The sequence below is a fragment of the Dufourea novaeangliae genome, unplaced genomic scaffold (assembly GCF_001272555.1).
Source record: "Dufourea novaeangliae isolate 0120121106 unplaced genomic scaffold, ASM127255v1 scaffold124, whole genome shotgun sequence".
Classification (NCBI taxonomy): domain Eukaryota; kingdom Metazoa; phylum Arthropoda; class Insecta; order Hymenoptera; family Halictidae; genus Dufourea; species Dufourea novaeangliae.
Window position 1 is genome coordinate 2,962,007 of NW_015374010.1, and position 20,819 is coordinate 2,982,825.

The 20,819-nt window shown below is 37.3% G+C and overlaps 3 protein-coding genes across 3 annotated transcripts in view; 2 read left to right on the top strand and 1 right to left on the bottom strand.

Annotated features, from left to right (window-relative positions):
• The first annotated feature begins 1,819 nt into the window (after window positions 1–1,819).
• Window positions 1,820–3,251, top strand: LOC107188408 (60S ribosomal protein L36). Its single transcript, XM_015576696.1, has 4 exons — window positions 1,820–1,895; window positions 2,084–2,210; window positions 2,884–3,018; window positions 3,104–3,251. Exons 2-4 carry the CDS (start codon window positions 2,085–2,087, stop codon window positions 3,191–3,193), a joined length of 351 nt encoding a protein of 116 aa, XP_015432182.1. The 5' UTR covers window positions 1,820–1,895; window position 2,084; the 3' UTR covers window positions 3,194–3,251.
• Window positions 3,252–3,361: 110 nt separating this feature from the next.
• Window positions 3,362–6,259, top strand: LOC107188335 (CDK5RAP1-like protein). The gene is made up of 8 exons (XM_015576610.1): window positions 3,362–3,366; window positions 3,922–4,295; window positions 4,359–4,589; window positions 4,664–4,871; window positions 4,961–5,281; window positions 5,373–5,694; window positions 5,775–5,924; window positions 6,032–6,259. Exons 1-8 carry the CDS (start codon window positions 3,362–3,364, stop codon window positions 6,257–6,259), a joined length of 1,839 nt encoding a protein of 612 aa, XP_015432096.1.
• A 727-nt stretch (window positions 6,260–6,986) lies between these two features.
• LOC107188442 (ankyrin repeat domain-containing protein 6) overlaps window positions 6,987–20,819 on the bottom strand; it is a 136,436-nt gene continuing 122,603 nt past the window's right edge. Inside the window, exons 5-10 of the mRNA XM_015576737.1 lie at window positions 12,850–13,059; window positions 12,136–12,234; window positions 10,040–11,236; window positions 9,040–9,313; window positions 7,989–8,228; window positions 6,987–7,150 (exon numbers count right to left, since the gene is read on the bottom strand). Coding sequence (XP_015432223.1) covers window positions 6,987–7,150; window positions 7,989–8,228; window positions 9,040–9,313; window positions 10,040–11,236; window positions 12,136–12,234; window positions 12,850–13,059 — 2,184 coding nt within the window. The remainder of the gene's footprint in view (window positions 7,151–7,988; window positions 8,229–9,039; window positions 9,314–10,039; window positions 11,237–12,135; window positions 12,235–12,849; window positions 13,060–20,819) is intronic.

The following is a 20,819-nucleotide window of genomic DNA, read 5'->3' on the forward strand; positions in this document are numbered from 1 at the left end:
GAAAATTACTTTAGATTCCTTTTCCTTATTCTGTAAATTCTTTGATTGAAATATGAATGCTGCTGGAAGTATGAACATTTTCACAGGACAATGATATAAATGGAACTTTAAAACTTTTGTAAGTGTTACGGTGATATTTCGTTGGCCTCCGTATTAGCGCACTGCGCCGAACGCGGATAGCATGATCTTGTAGTCGCAAGGTAGCAATTGAATCGAATAGACGTATTGTACCGTAGCGCATCGTATTGTATTTCAAAGTTTTATATCATTATAATTTATAAGTGTATATGTATATTCCAAGAAACATACGTCAGGTAATATAAGCTTCATTTCATCGAACTGTCTTAAATATAACTGCATAAATATTGTACAGTCCTATACTAATTATAGTTGTCTGGTTCAACATGTTACTACAGAAACTAACTACTGCCTACGTCTTTTAAACTGGGGCTGTAGTAGTATCTGCAGAAACTGCCATGGTTGCTGGTGTTATTATCTAATTTGTTCACGGGAACACGGACAAGCGTCAGTCCCAATTCGACAGTTGCACGAGGAACATTCGACCGAGCTAGAGAGTTATACGAGCAACAGCGATGAAGGATCACGTTTCAAAACTCTTGCACATGCTGCGGGGGTTCCATGACTCCACGTTCTCACCAAACGGGGTCTCTGGTGGCTAACCGGGGGGTTCTATGACCCCTGGCTCTCACGACACGGGTCTCTGGCGCCACCTGTGGGGGTTCTGTCACACCACGTCTCAACACATAGGGTCTCTGGCGCCTCCTGCGGGGTTCTGTGACCCCACGTTCCCACCAGACGGGGCACTATCGCCTCCACCGGGGGTTCTATGACCCCACGCCTCACACATAAGGCGTCTCATACGTATATGTTGTCCATTCATGTAATTTTTAGAATATTGATATTAATTTATGAACCAAGATCATGGCTTCACAAGTTTCGAGGTTGTTGATACAAGAACAAATTGAAATATCATTTTTATTATGAAAATTAATTACGTGCTTATTATTGTACTTATTTATACAGATTTCTTTAAGAAGAAATAAAGTAATAGGAATTAGGAGGAAGATGGTGATGGGATTGATGAACAACGCATATGTACCATTTTATTGTTTTTTATTTAAACAATTCTAAGGAAATATACGGTTATCCTATACCTAGTCGGTAGTAATACCGAATCTCTATGCAACAACATTATTTCCTTTGCTCCTCGTTAATACGTTGTTATTGAGATACCTGACTATTGATTATTATAAAACCGGTAAGTAGCAATTTTTTGGTACCATAATATTTATGTAAAAAGGCCATTTAGTAGTACCTATTTTGCAAACAACAAATTTTTGCTTTTCCACTTGCAAATATCTCATTAACTATAAACGGTGCTGTGGAAGGAATTTCAGATTCGGGAGGAGCAAATTGGGAGCAATTTTTTGAGATATAAATCGTTAAAACGTTAACATTCGGCGCTAACTATTTTCCTGTGAAGCAATAAGTTTGCTAATGTGACTCGTGTGTAATCGAATTTATCTGTTGTGCCACCTATGATAAGAAGCCATAAGTTCTTCGCAATTAATATTTTGTCCTTGCTGTTAGATTGCAGTAGCACAACTTTCCAGCTTCCATTGTTTAAAGAAAATTGAATTATTATTCCTGTTTAGTTTGAATTTTATTTGCTACAATTGATAATGTATTTGTTAAATTTATTGTATTCTCTTTATATTCAAGTGATATAGGGAAAAGATGTAAACGACACGATTTGTGTTGCGTTTCTTGTAAATCGGATATGGTATTCTAAGGCGCACGCGCATTATATCCGAGCTACTGTTCTATTGAAAATAAGATCGTATTCCCTTTTGTGCGTGTTTCGAGCCGTAAAGGTTTGTATCAAATCGTATCGTTAATTATTTTAATGATCTTTACAAAACACAAATATTCTTATAGTGATGCATACACTTAACAGTCGTTGTAATATGAAATTTGCAATATTATCGCAAAATATGCATTTTATGGTACTTAACGTTGTTTTGTGATCTAACCTCCAAAAGTCATGTTCTTATTTTTGCAGGATGGCTCCGAGGTACGAATTAGCTGTTGGTCTCAACAAAGGCCACAAAACGACCAAAATTCGCGTGGCAAAAAATTTAAATGAAAAGAAAAAGACTGTGTGTGTTCTGCCAGCCAGATTTAAGGGGGTGAGTATTCCGTATAAAATTTATTGAGACATTACCTGCATACATGAAACATTTAGAATGTACAAACGTATTTCACTTACTTTCATATTTAATGTTAACGTTTGATGTTTATACTTAGTTTATGAGTTACTATGTCTATACAAAATTATATTTCTTAATCATTTCTTTAATTTATTAATAAACAATGAGAATGTTATATTACATGTCATGCATTTTATATCACTGCTTATATGAATTACTTCATTACTACTATCCAAGTCACCATGTTAAGCATTTCTTTGGTATCTTTTGTCTCTTTTTTTCTGTATACTTTATCCAACCATTGTTGTAAATGATTATTCCTAATTTTCATATTATCTGATACAATAACTCTTTTTTTATGGATTTAGACAGGTTCACTATATTGTTTTTGAAAGTTCCAAGTTCATTCATTTTTACCAGATTCGTAATTTTTTAGTAGTATTTTCATTGTGTTATATAGTGTCCTGTATTCACAGTTATAATTACTGATAAGTGACCTGAATTCTTTCTATTTGCAAGCTCTCACAAGCTTTCCCCTGGCCTTATATATGTTACGTTTATTCAAGTTTTTGTGTTGTATTATTGCATTATACTCAATAGATAATAATGTTATAGTAGTAATCATTAAGTTCATATTACTTTATAATTTTAGAGACAAACCAAACATAGCAAGTTTGTTAGAGATTTAATTCGTGAAGTAACTGGACATGCCCCATATGAGAAGCGTGCTATGGAATTGTTAAAGGTTTCAAAAGATAAGCGTGCATTGAAATTCTTGAAGAGGAGGGTGAGCATATAAATAACTTTAACTGTTCTGTAACTGATTTTTTGTTAATAATATTTTCAATGTTTTCATACATTTAACTTTACAGCTGGGTACACACATTAGAGCTAAGAGGAAACGCGAAGAACTTGGAAACATCCTTGTCCAGATGAGGAAAGCTGCTGCTGCTCATCATTAAGCAATGCATTATTAAACTTTTATAATATTACATATTAATAAAACATATGTAGAACATTTATTGCTTCTTATTTCTTTTAAAAATTTCCTTGTCATATACTTTTATGTAGTTTTAATAAAATTTAAACGTATTTTGACTGAAGTATAGAAACTGTAAACATAACCTATAATGCGGTGAATAGCATCGAAATCTGTGAAAGCAATTGGATTGTATCAGTCGTATTTGTTTAAAATATTCATTATATACATATACTTGAATGTAAATTAAAATTTTGAAAAATATAAAAATTTTAATGGTGCTATTTGAGAACCACTGCATGGAAAGAGGATTTTGACGGAAGTATATGTTGTGTATCTACCAATACCTATTTATTTAAATCTGTAATCGCGCATAAGCTGTACTACAAGCGAAAGTGTACAAATGCACAGTAAAAACTTTAACACATATTTTGCATCACAGATCTATAATTTATTGTTTATGATATATCTTATTTATAACATATTACAATCGAATTAATATGTTACAGAAGTTTCATAATACATAACCTATTTGTAAGCATCTCTTCAAATAATTATATAAATATATATGTAAGTACAAGAAAAAAACAAAAAATCTTTATTTAGAGTATTTTTATTATAATTGATAGAGGATGATATATAAAATAATGTACTTTTTGTCAATATATTTCCGATTTTTTGTATTTATGATGTTTTATTCTTACATTTTAGCACATTGTACTCCAATAGTATTGCATATTATATATTAACTATGAATAGTAGGAGATTTGTGCTACATAAATTGACAAAAATTAAACCATTTAGAACCTATCATAGTTTAACAAGGAAATGGTTTAATGAAACATGTTTCATTCAGTACAAGAATGTATATTCTCAAAACCATCAAACACTGCATGCAAGTACTATTCAGATGGAAATTTCTAAAGATATCAATCAAAAAGTTGATCTGAAACAATTCAAAGATTTATCTAAAAGTGGACCTACCCTAAAAGATTTCATAGTGCATGAAACAATACCACCAATTGATTCTATCAATGTACCAAATATCCCTTACATAAAGAATATTAATGGTGGCAACCAGAAAGGTATATAAACACGTATAGTTAATAATTTTATTTATATATTAAATATCTCTATTCTTATTTCAGTATTTTTTGAAGTTTATGGCTGTCAAATGAATGTCAGTGACACGGAAGTAATCTGGTCTATATTAAAATCACATGGCTACAAAAAAACTGACAACTTAGAAGATGCTAATATAGTTTTGCTTATTACATGTTCTATCAGAGACCATGCAGAACAGAAAATATGGTACAAATTAGATTACCTAAATAGCATCAGAAAGAAAAAAAAGTTTCCTATGAAGATTGGTTTACTAGGTATCTCTGTGAACTCTGATACTGTATAAACAGTGAAAGAAACTGATGTTATAATGACTGTATTTTTACATCAGGATGTATGGCTGAACGTTTAAAAGATAAAATATTAGAAAAGAACAAACTGGTTGATGTGATAGCTGGACCAGACAGCTACAAGGATTTACCAAGACTTCTCTCTATATCAGAAAATAAAGCTGCTATTAATGTTGTTCTATCATTTGATGAGACATATGCAGATATTACACCAGTAAGATTAAACAAAGACTCCACTAGTGCATTCGTGTAATGTCTTTTTATATATTCAAAATGTTACTCTGCAGTACATTTTTCACAGTAGTTGATTGTCATTGCAATATCTTCATTCTTTCCAGCACAATAATGCGAGGTTGTGATAATATGTGTACCTATTGTATTGTTCCATTTACACGTGGGAGAGAAAGGTCACGACCTGTTGACAGTATAGTTAAGGAGATTCAGTCTTTATCTGATGAGGGTGTGAAGGAAGTAATGCTACTTGGGCAGAATGTAAATAGTTACAGAGATACGTCGTACTCAGAATTTTATATGGCTAATAATGCAGAAACACATCTGGTTAAAGGTTTTAAAACTGTATACAAAAATAAAAAAGGAGGCCGCAGATTCTGCGATTTGTTAGATGAGGTTTCTCGTATTAATCCAGATATGAGGATAAGGTATTTATATTCTGACAGTACTTGTAAGATATTTATTTTTAAAAACGTTTACTCTTACAAGTTACAGTACTAATTAAAAAGTCATTTTCAGATTTACATCACCACATCCTAAGGATTTTCCAGATGAAGTTTTACAATTAATAGCAGACCGGCCGAACATTTGTAACGAAATTCATTTGCCTGCGCAAAGTGGTAATTCGATGGTGTTGGAAAGGATGAGAAGAGGATACACAAGAGAAGCGTATTTGGATTTGGTACACCGTATACGCGACATTCTTCCAAATGTATGTCTTTCCAGTGATTTTATTACTGGATTTTGTGGTGAAACTGAGGAAGAGTTTCAAGATACATTGTCATTAATACAATTAGTCAAATATAACAGAGCATTCTTGTTTGGATACAGCATGCGGGAGGTGATTTATACTTATATACACTTTTTTAATGGATGTTTGACACTACTATCAATTATTACAAGAGTCTTTAATACTTTCAGAAAACTACTGCACACCGCCGCTTTAAGGACGATGTAGAACCAGCAGAAAAAATAAAACGAATTGAAAGAATGAGTGCAACATATAGACCTATAGCAGAGGAATTAAATAAGTCGCGGATTGGCCGGTTGCAACTCGTACTTATAGAAGGGGTAATGCAATTTTGTAATAACACAATTGTGCTATAACAATAATAATGGTAAACAGTATATTAATTAAACAAATTTGAAAGATAACTTAGTTTTGAATTTTATCTTAGGTTAGCAAGCGATCGGATGAATGTCTTCAAGGAAGAAATGAAGGAAACATACGAGTAGTAGTTCCTACTATGGATATACCTACTGAAAAGTACTCTGATATAAAGAGACCAATAAAGAGTGGTGATTACGTCGTTGTCGAAGTTCAAGACGCTAATTCGAACACTATAATGGGCACACCTATATATCATTCATCAATAACGAAGTATTCATCATCACATGTACTGTAAATAAAATACAACAATATTTACCGAACTTCTAAATTATTTAATCACGTTGATCAATGGAGAGTATATTCAGTTTTGAGATAAAGTAAATAAAAATCTACTTATTCGAGTGAAACTAAATTGACATACTTGCGTTTAACGTAAATAATATTGCAGATAAAAACAAGCATGTACATAGTATTATATGTACATGTATACATATAATAAATAGATACAACTTAACCTAATTTTGTGGTACATGGCAATCTATAAGATAACACACTTGTTACTGTAAAACTAACGATACGTAAAAAAACGATGTACACTATAATAACAAAGAGAGAATTAATCATTAACTGAGTTTCCTCTTCCATCTAATCAAATTCTACAATATATATTTTAACATTTTTTCGTACTTATAAAATTCGTTTCAATATTTTGGTCTCGTGGAATTACCAATAATATTTCATTAAATAAATATATAACCAGTAAAAGAATTTTTGAAAATTGCAATATATGATGATAATCCTATATCTTAAAGTTCAACTACTAACTATTTGTAAAATGATAATTTTACAATGTTTGAAGTAGAAATCATTTTGTACATCATGATCTAACAGAATAAACAGCTTCATTTATACATAGTATTTTTGTTAATGTATGGACACCTGAGTAGGTATAATAAAGTCATGTGAAATCGATGTCTTTGGAACTATGAGAAGAATGTTATCGAAATAAATTTTTTAATGTTTTAAACGAGGCTCGCGGTTCCGATGTTAATGACAACGTTGTCGGCGCTGCGTTCGTAGACCGTGAGATCGTGGTTTCTGGGTTGTTCTAACAATGCAGCCAGGTGTTCTCCGCTAGGAAATGTGTTTGTTGTGGTTGGAAGAATCACGTCGCATTCCAATTGACCTGAAAGGTGGAGATGCAATCTTTTGAAAGGGTGCTGGAATCAGTTTACAATAAAATTAAAGTTAAATTAAAAAATTTTGTTATTCTGGAAAAATTGATGTGCAAAGGTATTGTTTACTGCAGACCATATATAGTATTTTATTCTTTTCAGCAAGTCACTGAAACTTGGATTGTTGTTATGTCATCATAAAGTCTTTCAACCCTCGAAAGGCGAATGGTGTGGGATTGACGCTGCGGACGAATGCAGGGTCAGTTTGACCCGTAGTGGAATTTCAATTGTACATGGGTTTTAAGAAGGAATTTTGCGTAAAATTTTATGTATATTTTCAAGTTCATACGTTACATTTATATATAATTAGAAAGAATACCACAACGGCTACAGATAGGTCAAACTGACTCTGCATTCGTTGTACGAAGGTTAAACGTTCTGTATCACCACTGCAACGAAAAATAACAATTTAAAGGAATAAATATATAGAAATCTGAAGATCCATAAAAGTATAGAAGAAACAATTATACATTTAAAAATATTATATTTGCATAAGAAGGTTTAATGACGGCTTAAAGGCGTCTCAGACCTAAAATAGCCGTAAGATGGGCGTTTTCGAAGCGTCATGTGCTATTTGGGGTGTAAACCAGTTTTAATTTACTTTTTATGGAAACTAGAATCGAAATAGTAACTCTTTTCTACTATACTAAAGGTTGCATCAAGTTTTAAATAAATTGGAAACTGCATTGTTTTTTCTTATAAAATAACATACTATACTGACTTTTAGACAATTGTGTATTGTTAATGATGGAACTGACAACTAGTTAAACGAAATACAACAATTTTTACCCGACAATGAAGGTGAAGCGCCTTTGCTAGAGCCATACATGCGGGTGCTGTATCCGGAATCATTGTGTGCATCATGCAAAGGCGGTGTCGGGCTATAAACTGCATTACGGGACCTATACGGCATTCTGGCTATGCTGTCGTAATGCACGTGCTCCGATATCACTCCTTTTCCAGTGATCCCCCCACTAAGTGCTTCCGGTTGCTCGTCCTCGTCTCCCTCGCTGCTCTCGCTATCGTTACCTACGTTCCATGCGAAAATCTTAAAAATGATCCTTCAGGATTACAAAAGAGTCCAGATAAATTTCACGCGTCCTAGCTGAATATTTTCGAACATAGTTTTTATTCGTTACCACCGATCAACGTCGCGATATTAACTTATTCGTGTAAATTAAAATATTATACTATTTTGTAATATAAAAAAAAGTGTCCACGACTGTAGGTGCTTATACTCATTCAGTCAGCCAAACCTGCACAGCCAGATTTTGTCCAATGCCTGTTATAAGCGTCTGTACCAAGAATGGCTACAGATTTGATGCAGCATCAGCTATAAACAATCTGCCGCTAATCTGCTTCACGATTTCGTCAGACAGGATCTGCCTGCAAAACCCAAGCCAAATGCGGAAACAAATAGCTAGGATTTTGTAGACAGATTTCGTCAATATCTGCTGCCAATCTGTAGGCAATTTGCGCGCAAATTGTTTATAGGGCAGTAGTCACAGAGTGGAGTAGAAAGGGTCTAATCAACATAGGTTCTAAAATCAATCCTTGCGATGAAACATAGGTACAGAAGTTTATTTTTACATTTCTTACAGATATTCACTCAGATTCTTTTCTTTTCTCTTCTCTTTTCCACAGATGAATACTTGTAAATAAAAAAGTTGATTTTACATCGAAAGGATTTATTTTAGGACCTATGTTGATCGGACAATTTTTACTCCACTGGGTGAGTACTATACGCTCCAAAAGTCTTGGTCACTTTTTTTTAAACGGCCTGTATGTATGTAAGTATCTGTAAGATCACGTTACGGGTCACGATTAAAAATGCTTTTACCTTCTCCGTGCCAGCCATTGCCTACGCCACCCTGGGGTTGGACCCTTTGATTTTGGGAGCATTGACTGTGTTCAGGGCTCGTCGGCTCGCTGCTTCCTGAACGGGCACCTCGCCAGCCGTTATGCATACCGGGTACCTGTTGAAATCGTTTGATCATTTCGTGAACACTTCGTCGTCCGGAGGACCTCCATTCGTTTGTGTTATCGTCGCTCTTCCGCGTTGCGATACTTTCGTCTTGGCAGGAATTAATTCCATGATCCCGACTCGATAGATCCTGTCAATTAAAGACCGTAAACTTCTTTAATTTTAGGTATAATTTAATAAGAAATTTGCTAAATCACTAGACACAAGATCTTATTTACGTTTTAACTGGTTTCCCGCAGAAACATAAGGCAATTGTGACTAAAAATACAATATTCACAATATTAACTTCCACGATAAAAGTATCTTTTATGCAGATTTAATACCATACAATCAATATTCGTTCTGGTTACTTGTACAAACGACTAATACGCGGGTCTATCATGAAACGAAATTTTGTTTCATCTACAGTAAATTATCGATGAGTGTTCGAAGGTTCCTTGGCACTCAGTATTCAAACGTTATCTCCACTACTGGGCGCTTGACTGGTTCCAATGGGGACGTCCCTCAATGGTGGGGATAACGTCTGAACATTGTGCGCGCAAGGTGCCTAAGGGAGCAAACGTAAAGTTCCAGGTACACTTTAACCCTCACCGAAGATATCTACAACAAGAAATCATTTAAATCCGAGGAGCTCCGCACTAAAGTACGAAGAAAATCGGAGATACCGACCGAATTGTCAACAATTACCTCTTCTTCAATTCCATACCATTAGCAAGAGCGTTTTCTAAAGCAAAAGGCGTTGCAATTTAATCCACCCCCCTCTTCCTCTCGTTCCCGAAATTCCGTTTGCCGAACGCACTTAATCAACATCTTCGGCAAACATATTGCAACCAACAAAAGAGCTGCCGATGTACACACTCACGCGTTGCTGATGGACCTGTTGCCTGGACCCAATCGATGGCGAGGAGGCGGCCCCGAGCGGCGAGCTTCGATCCTGCTTGATCACCCCGTCGAACGTCTCGTTTAGCCTGGCTGGCACATCGAGCACCCTCAAGGTTGACCTCGAGACACCGGAACCCGTCGGTAGATCTCTCATGGATTTACTTAGTCTAGGTATGGCCGGTATATCAAGATCGTCCAGGCTGCCACGATGTATCGGCGTCTCACCAGGGATCTCGAAACTTCTATCATGGGGTCTGTCATCCAACAAATCCTCCAACGACCTGGCCCTAGCCGGCGGTAGGGACTGATCATTGCCAAACGATGCTTTCGTAGGTCTTTCGCTGTGTCTGCCTCTTCCACCGCGAGACAAACGTTGCTGCAGATGCGAGTGTCTTTCGTCGCATCTGGACCTCTCAGCTGCCACGCATCTAGTCAACTCCGAGATCTGTCCCCTGGTCCTCCTCTCCAGATTGGCCACCTTCAGGTCCAGTCGCTCGTGGGCTTGGTCTATGTGAGCCTTCAGCTCCGCCTTGTCCCTCTCCAGCTTGGCCTCCATGTGTCTGAAGAACGGCGCGCAATAACAGGTGTAGCCCACTCCGACCGGGCCCTTTCTGATGTTTCCAGCCAGGTCCAGGTAGTACTGTTCACCGCGGGCCAATGGATCCGGTGGCAGGGAGTCCAAACGCGGCTGCGGAAACGCTTCCGGATCGGGATAGTAATGGCAACCGTACGGTGACCATTGTCTACCCATCACGGCCTTCTCGAAATGGACCTTGTTCTGTTTACCACCGGACGATTTGTGCTTCTTTTTCTCCTTCTTCGTGCAACTGTCCCTGCTCCCGCTGGTACCACTACCGGTCTTCTCGCGTTTCTTCTCGCTCTTGTTGCCCTTCCCGTCGACCTTGTCCGCCACAATGGCGACCGCCGCCGCCGCCGCCGTCGCCGCTGTCGTCGTTGCCTCCTCTTCACGGCTTTTGCTCCGCTGTCTACTCTTGCTTCGCGCTTTACCGATTATCTCCAGTATCTCCGCCAGATTCTTACGCCTGGCTATGTCCTTCGCAGTTTCCCCTTGCTTGTTCCGCAGCGTACGGTCGCAGCCGGCCTCAAGCAGGATCCTCGTCAGCTTTCGACGGCCCATCGCCGCCGCGATGTGCAACGCCGTGTCGCCGTTCTGCGTTAAGGGAATCGTTAATCGGGCAGGCTAGACTGACCCCTTGGGAACAATTTCTGGTGTATTGTCGATGGTAGAGAAGTGGCGAAGTTATAAAGAAAGCAATTAGTCGTTCTTTCTTGTAGAGTGGAAGTGCGATTGTAGGAATGTCAGGAGTGTTGGGATAAGTAAGTTTTTCGATAAAGGGGAGGACGTTCAAGGTTTTAGAGAATTTACAATTTCTGAGCTGCTGTGGAAGTTTCTCTGTCAGTGATGTTAGGATTCTATGTGATCCAGTGACGGCTTTGCATTCCCGTTTGTAGGTATGAGAATACTTATTAAAGGTCCAGTTGGGCACAAAAGTATTCGAACACCTTAGACATTATTGTAAAATATGTTAATAAATGTCGTCATTAAATATAAGTTTTGATATAGTTTTTTATTTGTAAACTTACTTAGAATCCCATGTAAAATTCGCTTAATGCCTAAGCCGACCGAATACTGTTGCGATCAACTGTATTTGAAAAATTATTCCGAATTGTTGAACATTTCGAATGAATATTGTTCGAGGACCGTCGAAGTGAAATAGACTATATTAACTTCATTACTTCTCTACTCTTGACTGCACTGGGATCATTTTGAGTATGTATATCTGGTGGAAGCAGAATGCTGAGGTACTTATTGCTAAACATATGCGACTCGTACAGTAAGCAAAATATTTAAAATAACAATCAGCAAACAAATTTTTCAGTAATTATGCCAAGATAGCAAGAACCCCTTGGTAAACCATACCTTGTAATTCGAAATTTTCCTTTCTGAGACTTACAATTAATACTTGTTTTAGGCAATATATTCCACCACGTATACGTGAAAATATTTTACAAAATTATTTGTATTAATTAATGAAAGTTGTTGCTTACTTTATTTTGATCTGAGACCCGGCAGAGCGCAGAAATTAGGATACGCGTGACACCTGCGTGGCCGTATCGCGCGGACGTGTGAAGGGGAGTATCGCCATACTGTAAAAAAATTTTGAAATATTAGTTAGACAAACTAATCTAAACTAAAAAAAAACCTTCTTTTCTATCGAGGTGTAAGGTTGTTTGGCTTGTAAATCGGATGTCCTGAGATCGATTTCGGTTCCCCGAAATATTTTTCTTTTACTTTTCCAACGCAACTTCGATAACTCTGGCTTATATTCAAAGTATACCTTTTAGGTTCGTAACTTCAATTGTCTGCATCTTTAACATCATCGAGTGTCTACACCTAATATTTCAGACATATCATTGATAACCTGTATACTATTATTTCACAAAACACCGTTAAAATCGAAGTCAGATAGTTCGAGTCCTTCCTTTGAGAGCGAGTCAAAGGTACCCTAACTTACGGTACCGTCTCAGTTAAAAGCCCACAATAAGACCAATTGCAGTGGACATATCAAGGACTAAAATTAGTTCCGAACTTACAAACAGCTACGTCAGCTGTCGAAAAGACTCGAGAACGAGCCCAAGACAAAGCTGTGTCGAGGTTCACACGAGGATCATATTTAATCCCGTATTTAGAGCCCAATAAAGTGGTTCGCTCGCCACCAAACGAGAACGGATGGAGAGCCCAAAGCCGGGCCTATTACTCACGTTGTTTTGAAGGTCGGGATTGCACCCCGCCAGGAGGAGTTCGCGGCAGCTTTGGTTGTGCCCGTTTTGGCAGGCGAGGTGAAGCGGCGCGAATCCGGCGAGATTCCTCGCGTGCAGAGGGGTACGTTGTGTCCCGAGGGCCTTTGCCAGGGCGGCCACGGTCCGGCTGTAACCGCGCCATGAGGCCTCGTGCAGCGCTGAATTTCCATGCTGAAACACACGGTGTGTCGGATTCGACGGTAAGAAGCCACAGATTTCTTATATTATACACTAGACCAGGTGTCGGCAACCTATGACCCGCGGGTCATCAAATAACCCATTTGATAATTTTAAGTGACCCACTTGAGTTTAGCAAATAAAGTATAATATATAAAAATAAATTATGGAACATAAATATGAAACAAACACTTTGAGGAAATATAAATAATAGATTAACATTGACCCCGCGGGTCATAGGTTGCCGACGCCTGCACTAGACTGTTAACTCCCCAAAGCGTCTTCCACGCGAAGTCGGACACTTTTCGGAGTAACATTTCGGATATTGTTGACACTTAAAAGCACGCAAAAATTCTCTCGAAAAATCTGATAGATAGTATTTACAGGGGCACGTAATTGGTTCGTAAAAGTTCAAACATTTATTTTGTTTGTAAATGTTTAATAACCAATGATCGGCGGTTGAAGCCTTTTGAAGGTTCTCAGGAGGGTGATCTTGATAACATATGTCAAGGTCAGGGTCATCGCGTGTGGGTGTTTTTTGGAAGTTTATCCAATTAAAATTTATAAATGTCAAAATGTTTTATTGTCTGAGCTAAATAAATTTTATTGTCTGTTAAATGTTGATTCTGGATCGCATTTAGGATCACATTCTGGACCACTGTGCGTCCTAGGGAATTCTCCTGGCAACGTTGGTAAAGAAACCTCGTTAAATGCTCGCTGGTCCCCGATACCGATCGATCAAAGTTGCGTTCCCTCTTCTCGCCGTTCAGCGTCGACGTAACACGAGGGGAGAGGAACAAAAAAAAGGAAAAGGATGCTAGCTGTTGCACGCGCGCAACTTTCCGGGCGGATCAGATACCAATGAAATCAGGCAAAACGACCGTGGATCGTTAATCACGCGGGTCCTCTCGCGATGCTCTCGTTGGATCACGAGAGCGTCGATCGGGGCCCCGAGGTATCGATTAATTGATTTATTTTCCGTGTTCCGTTGAAATGCAATCGAGGAAACGACAAGTTGGAGAATCGCTTGGAGATAATTTGTAAGACGTGTGGAGAAGAGATAAGACTGTTCTTCGGTTGCTTCGATGCATGTATTCGGTATCTCGGGGAACGGGTTGACGAAGCACGGATGAAGCACGCGACCACGGTATAGGTCAGTGATGGCGAACCTATGACACGCCAAGACACTTTTAGTGACACGCATCGCGGTGGTTTCGTGGTTCTTGTATTTTGATATTGTAAAATATAACTCTTATTTATTAGGGCTAAAAGTATAACAAAAATTAGGGATACTTCAATATGTGACACAATACCCTGTTTAAGCTAAATTTTTATCAAATTTTGACTTATATCAATATACTTTTTATCAAATTTTTACTTAGAACTACTAGCGTCACTTGGCGAAAATAGCGTTTCAAAAATGTTACAGCGCATACAGTCTGCGCATTCGTAGCGCTTTTGATATTTAAGTTTTTAATATTTGAGCTTTTCTTGGTAAAAAATCATAGAATTGACTGATAAATATCGTGAAATTTGCAGAAAATGGAGTTAACAATTATTAGGTCTGAAAGTTTCAATTTATGGGTACAAATTTCGTGAATTAAATTATTGCTTAACAGGTTCGATAACAGCGTTACGTGTTAGGTATATACATATGTAACACTTTAATTTATGATGAGAGACAAACTATAACACTTTAACAGTCAGTATTAAAAAGTTAAACAACGTCTCAAACATTCACTTCTTCGTTTAACATTTCCTGATATTGTTTACATTTTGATATTTTTGAACACTACTTGAGAAAATAAATACACTGCATGGCATAACTATAAAACCACCCTAAAATTTGCAATTTTTATGTATTGTAATTAAACTAAAAACGAACCAAGTATGCCACGTCTGAAATCGTGTTGAGGGATAATGTTTCTCCAGAAAAAGATAGATTATATTCCGTACAAAAAAGTGGCTCGTTTTTATATTAACCACAATACAAAAGGATTGAAAATTTTAGGATGGTTTAATAGTTATGGCACGCAGTGTACTTTGTACTCATTAGAAATGTTGAAATTCTAGCGTGCTGTGTGATGAATAGTTTCCTAACTAAATCACAGTGTATTAATATGATATTCTGTTTCTTTAAACGCTATGTATCTGGTCAAGTTAAATGAAATGCCCAGCAATAGGCGTTCCATCAAATAATCTACTATTATTTTATCGGATTTAATATTTTCTTTTCGAGAATTCAGTTACAGTTAACATATTAGCCAGCAGTCTTTCCGTTTGGTGGCCGTGTACGTTTATAAATGATATTTGTAGTTCGGTAAACACGTCAATTGTGGAGTTAGAGGAATGCACAAGGAACACATAAACGGGCAGAAGGGAGGCCAAACAGGACGTAATGGAGATGTGAACCGTTCAAATGTAGTCGGAGATACAGCCAGCGAAGCTTATCGTGGGCGGTTCCCTTCCAGGGTGGGCAATGTCGCGCACTACATCACAAAATGTCTATTCAATTTAGATCAGGCCCCGCGTGTACGGCGCGCGAGGGACCGTTTCGTTCGCCACTCGTCGGGATAAACGTCGCCGATATGCCATTTTGCGGATTCGTGGCTACGGGTACGAGGCGATTTGCGTTTCTCCGCGTTCTTCCGTCAGCTATTACGACACTTTACGTCGTCATTACGTTTTTACACGCCTCGAGCGATTGAAACAGAATATTATGATTAGCTGAATATGCGATCGTGTTGTAAATTTTATTCCGTAAACGTATTTGCTATTCGATACAACTTCTTCAACAGAATTTGAAATATTTGCTAATATTTGTATGTTGTTTAACGTATTGTTAGTAATAATAAAAGAACAAGGTAGAGCATTTTTATACGTGTAGTGAAACCACAGATTAGTGCTATAATACGATATTTAAATCTTTAAGGCCTAAATTATGTTATCAATATTATTTTACCGCAACTTTTATTCCAGATACTTGAAATCTGTTCTGTTCTTTGAATTTATTTTATTGAAATAGCTAAACATAGTGTCTCTAAGGGCTGGCACTATTTTTTATAGTATCTCAAAGGACTACCAAGATGTAGTAAATATTCCAAATGTGGGCTTTTACTTCAGGACTTACTCATTTGAAGATTTTGAAGATGCAACACTTTAACGTTTCTAAAACATTATTTGCTTCACGATATAGACTTAAAACAAGCTTCTTTGTTTTTTAGTCGTAGTTTCACAATATTCCAGCTATGGTGAAGCACCTAATATGATATATTTTTAACTAGCCCATATTTGAACCGTACCCTGTATTTATACCACCTCCTCTATTGGTCCATGGCAATATTTTATTGTAATATATAATATATAATATAATAAGTGGTACTACAAAGTACCGTCAGGACATACAGGGTTAAAACAAATACAAAAACATTAATTTTTATGTTACCCGATAAAATCTTACGACAACCTGTCAATGTCCCTGTTAATGTCTTATAACGTATTCCCCTAGTATTCTCCATATAGCGAAGACTTCACTTCGGTATAGTTTTGTTAGTTTCTGGAATATAACCATTTTTTTGTACATATGCGTCTACTTCATAGTTTTTAGTTTCGTACAACACGCACTCGCATAACACGGCAATGCTTCGAAACCTAACCACCGTGTTTATACGGGTATTATCTGAGCATTCTTGGAAGAAAACTGTAACTACCGCCCCTATGTCTCGTGCTGGTCGACGTGGAATGATTCGCGTATATGCCAGGCTGCTCTCAAGAGTATCACCGGCCTCGATGGTTCTCCCTTTGCAGCACGGGCAATTTGCCTCCGGTGTCCCGCGGCGAAAGAGAGAGAGAGAGAGAGAGAGAGAGAGACTCAGCCCACGTATCGGTTTCGTGCGATGACGTCGTCGAATGATCTCCCTCATCGCTACATTACCGGCGTGGTGCCTTTTTTTTTTTCTCCAAGGACTCGACGGGTCACACGAGTGCACTACCAGGATCCTGGCACGCCAGGGATAAATCTCACGATCGTTCCACCACGGGTTTGTTCGCGGTTCATCGAGTCGGTTAACGCTAGAACTATCGACGATAAAGGTATACCTATTTCGACCGGATCGATAAATATGACAAACTTTGGAAAATATAGAAATTCATAAATTAACTAATTTCTTCACTTACAGTAAAAGTTTTAATCGTCGTTACAAGAGTTATACTAATCAGTTATTTTCACTTTGGTAGTTCTAGTGTTTACCTTGTATAGCTTGAATTTTTTTCATAGCTACAGGATGTCCTACCTAACGTGAGCACCTTCAATGTGAAGGGAAGGTATTATTTGGTTAGAAGGAGCGATTAGTATGATAAGCAAATATTAGTATGATAATTAAGGTAAATATCCCTATTTCTAATCACGTCCCGATTTCTGCTCAGTACGTATATTCTTTATTTAATGTAAAAAGTTAGACACTAAAATAGTTATACAAAAAATTATTTAAATTAGTTCAGTATTTTCGTACAGAATGCTACAGCTCGCTGTTCAATAGATGGCAGCATTTTAATAGAAATATAACGAGTGCGTTTTTACTAAAAAACTTACGGAATCCTGAATATAGTTCGCCAAAGATTGGTTTTGGCACTTCCATTTTCGCTGAGCAGAAATAGGGACACGCTCGTGAGCACAGATGCGAGCATTTTCATTTTCGCTGAGTAGAAACAGGGACATTTTATACTTCATATAAATTTAACTATTATTAAGTTAAAATGTTTTTAAAAATATTTATATTTAAATTTGGTTATAAAGGGAGGTTTAAATTTTATATCTAATAAGATTTTCGTGATTATTGCATAATTAGATAATAAAAATCAATTTCTCCGATAGCAGAACTCTTATATGATTAGAAATAGGGACATTAACTTCATAAACTTCACCAGTGACACTCGCTGATTCCAATAATGAAAAAGAAATACAAAATCAATTCAGCCCTCTCCCCCCAAAAAATAATCAACCCATCAAACGTACGGTAGCTGTGTGGTCATCGACTGCGTCGTCGGAGCGTAAAAAAGTATCGAACTCCCCGACAATATGCAGTAAACATCACATTCGTAAACCGTGACCGTCGTATATATTACACATTTCCATTTCTCCTCCCGGCGTGTGTGTGTCCCGTTGCTTCCGCTTCCTCGTCGCGGAACACCTCAATGGTATTCAATCAGGGAAAATTAATTCTCCTTTTCTGTCATTCCCCCGCCTCGCCGAAAACAGTGCGCTCGCGCGCTGGCAATAACGCCCGGAGTACGTTCGCATAATGCATTGCCCAATGATTTATGATATATTTATTCAGGCTGTTGAACCCCGCCGATGGGTTCCCTCTATTCATCGCGGCTCCTCTTGCTTTCACTGTTCTAGGCCTTCGTTGACCCTGAGCGTCGCGATCACGACACGCTGCCACGGACGACGCGGCGAAGTCACGTCGATATATGCCCCGTAGAAAACGCCGTGGACCCAGGATGGGTCAACCCGTTGCACATACACACACACACACACACAAACATGTGGTTTCAAGACGACCGTTCTCGAGGGTCACGACGATGTTATCGCTCAAACCGAGAGAATGAACGTTACTTGTCTGTGAGGCGAGCTGGACATGTAGGTATACAGGGTGTTCCACGCAACTGGGAAATGTCATAGCGTTAAAATGGTGGAAGATAGAGAAAAATTTCATTGAGAGAAATTAAATGGTTTCGAGTGACGCATCACGGGTTGTATGTGTTTTGTTCGAACGTGGATGCGTTTTAAAGATTTTAAGGTCATCTGTATATTTTTAAATGGAATTGTCAACTTTTTTGTACACCTTTCAATGCATGCTTTAATTCTTTATATAAAAGTATTAAGGTACTTGGGTCGAAAAATGATTAGTTTAATGGAGTAAAATTAGGTATTCTACTTGAGAGTAATGTTCTTCAATTGTTTCACAAGTTCGTTCACTTGTATACAGTACACCCTGTATACTTTGCTCGCGGACAGGGTTGGAGAAGATATGCTGGGAACGGTTATGCATCATCGGATTTTTACAGCGATTGTGGCTCGATCGGTCCTTTTCAGGCTTTTATGGACTTGATTATTATAATTGAGATTGTTCGAAGGAGAGACGCGTACCTATCGTTGTCCCTCTGAAGATTGATCGAACGCTGATGACGGTGTTATGTCTCTATCAGGGATTAGAACAGCGCTATAACCTCTCTTGGTTGATGTTCCTGCACTGTGATCTTGGCGCAAAAAGTAGGTCAAAACGTGAAGGGTCAAAGAGACAATTTTTAAATTTCTAAAAAATTTTAAGTCTAACTAAAGGTAATAGTCATCTTTCAATTTTATGTGAATCATTTGGATGTTTCTACAAATTCAATATTTTAGACATTAATTCATAAACATGAAAATCGGAGAGAAATTTAGTTTCTGTACCAAATGTCTTATTCTGTCGATGGTAATATATAAATATCATTAAGGTTTTTTAAAATCTTTATTCGACTCTATTGTGTATGTTAAAATTTGTCATAAATGCATAAATACCCGCAGTCTAATCATCGTAGATGTAGTAATTTCTGAAGCACGAAGACGTGTGACATTTTGTGATTTGCTACTGATATAGAAGAAAATTACCTTTTTCAAACCTTAATCTAAAAATTTATATTAAAACATTATTGCATTAATTAGTATACATAAGAAATAGTTTTATATGTAGGTCCATTTGCATTGTTATAACCCAGGAAAATATAAATCTCTGGGATGAGTTTAAAAAAATATCCCATATGTTATGTATAACGTATTGTCATCGCGTTTTCTTGAACATTGGGAGTATGCTCGTGTTGGAATGCACGCCATAAGGATTTCCTGTACCGTCGCCGATGATTATCGAGAAACGTAACACATGTTGGCATGAACAAAGCCAATTTCGTGAAAGAACTATTAATTTGATCGTATAGGAAACAATATTGACTTACAGAACAATGTCTCTGCAGGTCATTTTACTTCTATTTGATCTTTATTTTAGATTCTCCCTATAGAAGTCTACGGGAATTAAATTTTCTATTTGACGATTTCTGTCTTTTTTTAAGAATATTATGAGGGCCACGAAAGAATTTTATCTAAATATCTAATCTATTCTCCGAAAGTCGCCTTTAAGCATTCTTTAGAGAAGTGAAAGGTTCTGGAATACATAATGTGACAATTATGGTAAATATTATATCTACCCATGATAAAACCACTATTTTTTGCCTTCTAGATACATTTTTAGAAAAATCGAACACTTGTGTTCAGTAATTCTTAAATATTTCAAAAACTTTGAGGAAATATTTTCAGATACAAGTTTTGACTACAATTTCAAAGAAAACTTCAAAATTGATTTTCTCGAATACCAAATTTGTAACTTAACATTTTTCCGTACTTAACCGTAAATTTGACCACACTCTGTATCGACACATGGTACACGTTAACAATTTAATGGCCGATGACGTCACATTGGCGTCATATGGCTGCAACTTGGTAACGGCCGTTGACGCCACATTGGCGTCACTGTAATCGCGCAGGTCGCAACACATACCGATGTTAATAAAAATCTGGGACACTATCACATAGTGGATTCTACATACAAAACTAAGACGAAAATCAAGAATGACAAAATTGCGTTCGATGTTTCGTTTCAAAGTTATTAATTGTTGAAAATACGGGCGAAATACGCGTAAAATACAATACATCTGACACG